Here is a 7,480-nt window from a genome sequence, read left to right as displayed (position 1 = left end):
TTTAACGAACATAGACATGTACTGAAACACAAAAGAAATGCGAAACCAAAATATGAAAAACAACACGAAGCAATAACAAGACAAAACATGATGAGTGATATACAATTGTTAGCATGACGAAGCAGTTGACACACAACGTATACATGATCAAACAACAGCAAACCACTAAACAGGACCTTAAATGCATATACTACATGATAACCAATGATAGGTGTGACACATAACTGGTTATGTGATGGTGATGGAAGAGAGAAACACACACACACACACACACACACACACACACACACACACACACACACAAACACACACACACACACACACACACACACACACACACACACACACACACACACACACACACACACAGACTTTGGGAGGAGTCGAGGAGGAAGGAGTCATGCTGTGATAACAACCCTTATTAGATAATGAATAAGTTGCTATGTTACAGTGGCACAGTGTAACAAGTGGAGCTCCTCTGATGTAACAGTTTAAATTACCTACATGAAGACTTTGATAAAGCAAGTCAAGTAACTTCTGTTAGTTTCAGAAGTGGTATGGGGTTTTGGGATCAGCCATGTCTAATCAGTACCTTCTTTTTTGGGTCAATATTGCTGATTCTTCAGACACACAGTACAGAACAAGTACCAGGCACATTTACCTTTTTATACCAACTTCTGGCAGTTGTGCAGCCCTCTTTACCCCCAACAAAGGCTACTGTCTACACAATACATATTATGGTAAAATAAATTTTCCATGAGACCATTTCTTTTTCACTGTCTAGTTGTGCTGACATGATTTCCTGTCTACCCAGCCAATAAGACACATACAGTATTATCACCCGCCCCCTTAATTTCTTTAAGATGTTAAGGGTGTCTTGCAGTCACAGCATTGAAGCAGCTGGGAATTAAAATGACTGAATTCATTGTACCAATCTTGTTTTATATAACATTAAGTAAGTACAATATGTATAGTCCCTTTTAAATTTTACTACGCTGATATTGTCAGAAATGTCTTAATTACTTCAAGCATTATGTAATTAGGACATTCATATTTCCCTCAGATACTGCTTTTGCTGAAAACATCTTCCAAATGGAACCTTTGCTGATGGCTGAAATTGGTAGTAACACCAACCTCACTTGCTTCTGTGCAAAAGAACAATATACAGGTGTGATGTGGTTTAAACAAGAAATGGGAGAGAAACCCATTGGCATAGCAACCTCATATCACTACTCACATCCACCTGAGTTTTATAAAGATTTTGACAAGAACCGCTTCAGACTGAGCAGGGATGTTAAAAGTTTTAATCTGAGCATCTCAGAAACACAGCTGTCAGACTCTGCAACATACTATTGTGCAGTGGCATTCATAAATATGATCACATTTGGAGATGGCACTATACTAATTGTTAAAGGTAATATTATAATTTCATTTCAATATAAAAACAAACTTTTATCCTTACTTACAAAAAAGTAGAACATAAGGGATACTTAATGTCTGACGCTTTGTTTGTGACCAAATGTAAGTTATTATTTATTATTTTTTGTAAAATGTATGCATGCATGAATTATCTTTGTTTGAAGGCAAGGACCACCACAATCATGTTGTCCAGCAGCAACCTACATCCATGTTACATCAACCAGCTGAAAACATTAACCTGGAATGTAAAATCTTTAGCAATGTTTCCATGGGAAATCATAGTGTTTACTGGTTTAAACATGGCTCAAGAGAATCTCATCCAGGAATAATTTACACTCATGGAGACAGTGCTCAGTGTAAGAAAAGCTCTGAGGCTGGAGCTCCTACACAGAGTTGTGTGTACATGCTTCCCAAAAGGAACCTCAGACTCTCTGATGCTGGAACTTACTACTGTGCTGTGACTGCATGTGGGCAGATACTCATTGGCAATGGAACCAAACTGGAAATTTACGGTACGTTTAGATTCAGATTAAGTTTCCAGGATGAAGTCTAATTTATGATCATTCTTTTTTAATCTATATTTTTATCTACATTTTTAGAATGTAAATATATCAATGGAAAATTCAAGCAAATGTGATTAAAAAGGGAAAAAGATTAATATTATTCCTGTGTAATTTCTGAATTATAGATATTTGGCAATGACTCTGAAATGACAGGGTCTTAAAACATTAAAATATCTCATGCAAAACTACAGTTCTCATTAATTTTGCATAGGCAATAAGTATACTGGCTGGTAATTTTGTTGAGCACCTTAGACATATTAGCATCAAGGACATTTCTTTTACAGTAGCAAGACATTTAACACAAATGGACATCATATTAATAAAACTTACATAGAAAAAGACCTTATGTACTGTTCTTACACTTCCCCGACCAGCAGCTCACTTAAACTAACTATACTTTAATTTAATAAGATCAACTGTAGTTAAATTAATTACCCACAGTAATCCCAATATAATCTCAGAATATGACAATCCTAAATATACATTATAATATGATGTATATACCTGTCTACAATTACATTGGTCAACATTGAATTTGCTTCCTAAAAAAACAAACAAAAAAACCCCTGTTTATTATGTATTTTTGTATTATTTTTCTATGATCTTTTCAGAATTTAGAGTTTTCCGAATTTATCTGCCACGCATAGTTCTTTCCAGTTCCAGTATATTCATCTGTCATGTTTAGTATGGAAAAGTGGTACCAACAAAAGTGGATCCCCTCTATGTTGGCAGACTACTGCTGGAACTGAAGAGGGATGGTTCTAAGGACAAATATAGGCAAAAACCATTTTGGAAGAATGTTTGTAAAAATTTAAGTGTAAATACAGACTTATTAATGAATAAGTAATATATAATTATTGTAAAATTCACACAGTTAAAACCATACATAATAGAATAATTCTAAAAGAGATTAACATTTAGTGTTAAATGTACTATAAAGGTGCACCTAATTGAGTTTGGGTAGCAAAAATAAGTAGTAATTTTTTGGCCCAGTGTTACAGTCAGAAATTAATTGATTACCATACACAATCAGCTTCTGTTTACTGTTTTTGCCACTGGTCAGTCTTTGACCACAGGTCCTCACATCACTGAGAAAGCACTAGTACATGTTCACCTTTTACATGTGTTTCTGTGCTACTGCTGAGTTGAGTGGTCCACCATTCAAAAATACAGAAATATCCAGCCAACATCGGTGAGAATCTGGCCATTGATGAAGAGCTAGAAGACGACTAACATTGTCTGTACTAGGCAAAAGATAATCAAACTACCCAGATTTGCCAATGTAAAATTAAACTGACATACCAGACCTATCTTAAAATACAGACTGTGCTGGTATATGACTTATTCACTGCTGCACTTATACAACTCTAGATGCTTCATCTGATCAAAGGACATGGTTCCTTATCATCAGCATTTCAGTGTTATTACTGCTGAGCTTAACTGTCAACATCACTCTATGTATAAGAATACAAAGAGGGCAATGGAATTCTGAAGGTAAGGTATGAATATATTTTGAAATGCAGGTATGCAATAGTTACATTTTTAAACAACACTGAAATATCCAAGGTGAAAAATCACTGCTTCACTGTAAAGGTACATGTTGTGTTTTTGTTTTCTAGGTAACAAACAAGCACCAACCAAGATCAGAAATAACATACCATCTGAACAGGTTAGTTATTGTATATCCTACTAAGGGCCACACACTACTGTCTTGACAACAACAATTTTCTTGAGTATTATTTGTAAACGTCTGATTATCCTCTTTGCAGGCCAATGATGACAGCAATCTGAATTATGCCACTATAAAATTCATTGACAAAGGAATGAATCCCAGGAGAAAAACTAACATAAATATAGAAGATCAGACTGTTTATTACAATGGTCTAAATATGCAGTCTAGTATCAGCAAGCGTCAGACTGCATTATAATCTCATCAGGTGTTTAGCACATATAATGAAATTATGACATAAGATGAAATACCTGATATGCCTGATATCACTTGATATGCCATGATGTTTCATAGTGTAAGAATGACAGATTAAGACATAACAAATGTGTATAGAAAATATTCACATAGCATCATTCATGATAGAGGCCATGGAAACATGACACATTACAAGTCAAATAGTTCATTTACTATGGTGCACAAAAAGTGCAAACTGCAAATTATAGAGTTAATTAGCAATTTATGTGGTATGAAAGCCTATGATTATAGTTATAAAGTAGCCACAGAGGGTAGATATCAGTATTTGAGTTGGTCAGAATGGAAGAATGGCAGCTGTGTGAAGAAGTGTGCCCTCTGGTGGTGGAAACAGCAATGACAGCAACAATAACTGTTCCACTAGAACAATGGCACACAGGAATAATTTCTACTGTTGTTTTTGACCTATGTTTTGTATGTTTGTATAATTTATTGTTTATTTTTATTTAAATTATAAGTGAATACATGAGGGCTAAATATATTTTATCTTTTTATCTTTATTATTCAAAGTCCAACAAAATTAGAATTTGTTTTATTTCAAATCTTAAACCCCAGTCGATAGTATGCATGTCAGAGTATACACACAATTATGTATAGTATGTGTGCCATGCCTGTGCTGAGCTGTTTTTTAATGTTAATGGTCTCATTGAGTGCATAGACTGCCTCATTATTTTAAAAATAAAAATGTGCAGGAAATCCCTCATCTTTATTTTAGTGCCTGTAAATTCACTGATGTGAAATTTTTCTCAAGTGATTTATCTTGGGTACATCAGCATTAGGTCTTGACTTGTCTACAAGTAGATTATCAAATATTATATAACTTAACAGTGCATTTCTTTATCGATCTGACAAGCCCTGCTTCAGGTATCCAGCATACAAAGGAAACCAAAGCCAACCTATGTACTCAACTATACTTATATAAATACTTATAGAAGTACAATTGTTAAATACTTACACCTTTGCAAACTTATTGTACATCATGTGCATTGTACTTTCTGCATGACAAATGATGTGAGATCATACTTGTTATTCAGAATTAGTGTTAGTATATTGTAAAACTGTTTGGAGACAATGTATCTTGATAAATGTGTTATTGAAATTGAATTGTAGAAATAAAAATTTTGTTATATGTATAATCTCTATTATTTGTACAAATATGAAATGACTACTTAACATATCTTGGCCCTGAATAAAAATAAAAGCACTACATAAATGTATCCATACAATGCACATATAAGTACAAGGCAGTATCTGTAAATATTTTAGGATATTTATTGCACTTTCCTTGTTGTTTACACCACATGTAGCCCTCCTATTCAACAAGTGAATCTAACTTTGTCTTTGCATATTGTTTGTTGATTTGTCAGCATTGCTCAATGCATTATGCATTATGTGCCTAAGAAAACCACACTTTTTTCCACTCTCTTTCACCATGTGGTTTTGAGCACAGGATGTTTCACAGCCTGAAAGGTTGACCTGTTTTTTTGTTTTGTGTGTGTATAAGAATTACATAACCATTTACAAGAACTGAGCCATTCTATTTGGGTTCAATAAACCAAAAAAAATCTCAATAGAAAATGTAACATTTGTATAAGGTTTTATCTGTAATTATGACCAGAACAAATAGCATAAATGTAAGTGTGCATACTGTATTTTATTTATAAATAACAAAAAATAAAGCCAATAATTGTGGATCCACCACCCTGGACAAATGTATACTGCAATTATGTGTAATTGTACACAAGTATATAAATGATTTTTTAATAGGTGCACCTTGTGAAGTAGTCAGTGACTTTAGGTGCAAGGTAAGTGGTTCCTGGTAAAGTGGCTGGTGAGTGTAATTATGTTCAGTATGGGACAGCTTCGTAACAAAGTTAACTCAAAGAAACATTTTGATCAAAGAAACTAACATTGTTGCTATGATAGTATAGCCCTCATTTCCACTTCAAAGGCATACACTTCCAATGATACTGAAGATCCACTGCAATGTCTGAAGGAGAAGAAGCATGCAGTGGCTGCTTCAGTTAGATTTCATGGGCCATCAGTAGGGAAGTGTGAGGAGAAGCCTGAATTAACCTCTGACAGAAGTTGGCCAAAATGATACAACACCAACATTCTTAACCCCCTCCCTGGTTTAAGAATGCTTAAAGGGAACCTATTTGTAATGAGGCAAGATCAGCCAGATACTTGTAGGTAAAAGTGAATAATACTCCAAAAACATCATTAGAGAACTGGCCAAGGTCAAAACCAGAACAGTGGGATTTCCAAAGCAAAGGAACATTAGGAGCAGGACAAAAAGCCAGTCTGTATGAAAGCCAAAACACAGTCCAAAGAGCAAACAAATCCAGAGGAGAGTCCAAAAAAACCCAGAGTCAACCAAAAGGTACACCAAAACCAGTCAATACACAAAAGGGTAAAATACACAAAGTATAGCTTCCTCTAGCTCCCTGCCAGTTAAGTCACAAACACAAGGCGTTCTTGATTACAGGTGTTTATTTTTCACATTCATGCCTTCAAACATGCCATGAGAACTCATTGGTCGCAATAACTAAAAGGGGGAAAAGAAAGGAAACCGCAGGCTCTACAAATCTTCTAGCTTTAGTTGAACTCAAATTGTTCTTCACCAAACCACACAACTATGTTCTGCTCCTCATGGCGATACAAAGTGTGTCTCCAATAATAACAAGCCAACTACAACAAGAACAATTCCATCATGGTTCCTACACCTATGGACATGCTCCTAGCTACATTTGTCAACTGATAAACAACTACTCCACTAAAATAGAGGTTAACAAACAAGAAAGGCTTAACCCTATAACTGAGTGTTGTCAGCCACATGAAGGAAACACAGGATCAATAGTTTGCAAAGATAGGGATGAATACTTCCAATGACTCCCATGGTGGTGTGTATAATGGAGCCAAATATTGCCAAAAGAGATGGCTTTAGGCAATACTTTCCGACTTAGGCTCTACATCTACATATCTCCAGTGAGTTCCTGCAAGCTGAAGCCAGTTTGGAGCCCCCCAACCAAAAAATACTTTTTAAAATTTTAACTCCCAATGTGGAAATTTTATCTTGTTTTATTCGCTTTTCCCATGCCAATAATAATGTGCAAGCTGACACCCAGTCCAGAACCAGCTCTGTCAAGGAACACTTTGCTGCTTTGCCAATTTTTTAATCATGGATTCATCAGAAGCTTCATTTCCAACATAGTTCCACTCATTACCTTATTAAGGGGTAAACCACACATTTTTCAGTTGAACTTGGAAGCTGAGATAACCATTTTTGATCTCAAGAAGAGATTCACCACAACCCATCTCCTTAAACACTGGGATCTTTCCAATTTATGGTGCAGGTTGATGGATCTGAAAGGGATGTGTAAGCAGTTTTCTTGCAGAGACAAGATAATGCCCTGAATCTGTTTCCACATGTTTACTTCCCCTAAAACTTTGTCCAGCAGAAAAAAATTATATCAAAAACTGGAAGCTTCTGGCCTCAGAGTAGTAGTGCCACTGG

General features: G+C 35.3%; 1 protein-coding gene across 2 annotated transcripts; it reads left to right on the top strand.

Moving 5' to 3' along the window:
* Nucleotides 1–880: 880 nt before the first annotated feature.
* Nucleotides 881–5,037, top strand: LOC113581840 (immunoglobulin superfamily member 3-like). Of its 2 annotated transcripts, XM_027017270.2 has the most exons (6): nt 881–955; nt 1,064–1,414; nt 1,584–1,931; nt 3,354–3,476; nt 3,602–3,651; nt 3,752–5,037. In XM_027017270.2, the coding sequence occupies exons 1-6, from the start codon at nt 913–915 to the stop codon at nt 3,908–3,910; spliced, it is 1,074 nt and encodes a 357-aa protein (XP_026873071.2). In that variant the 5' UTR covers nt 881–912; the 3' UTR covers nt 3,911–5,037. The 2 variants fall into 2 exon arrangements, with proteins under 2 accessions (XP_026873071.2, XP_026873072.2); XM_027017271.2 differs by lacking the exon at nt 3,354–3,476.
* Nucleotides 5,038–7,480: the final 2,443 nt, after the last annotated feature.

This window comes from Electrophorus electricus, chromosome 19 (assembly GCF_013358815.1).
Source record: "Electrophorus electricus isolate fEleEle1 chromosome 19, fEleEle1.pri, whole genome shotgun sequence".
Classification (NCBI taxonomy): domain Eukaryota; kingdom Metazoa; phylum Chordata; class Actinopteri; order Gymnotiformes; family Gymnotidae; genus Electrophorus; species Electrophorus electricus.
Note: the sequence above shows the minus strand (reverse complement) of the source record. Positions and strands in the feature narration are given on the sequence as shown.

What these genes read in the sequence shown, in the direction of transcription:
- LOC113581840 (XM_027017270.2), top strand. Translation starts at nt 913, where the DNA reads ATGACTGAATTCATTGTACCAATCTTGTTTTATATAACATTAA. An exon ending in CTTGTTTTATATAACATTAA is followed by an intron (nt 956 to 1,063) that starts GTAAGTACAATA and finishes TATTTCCCTCAG; the next exon opens with ATACTGCTTTTGCTGAAAAC. An exon ending in CACTATACTAATTGTTAAAG is followed by an intron (nt 1,415 to 1,583) that starts GTAATATTATAA and finishes CTTTGTTTGAAG; the next exon opens with GCAAGGACCACCACAATCAT.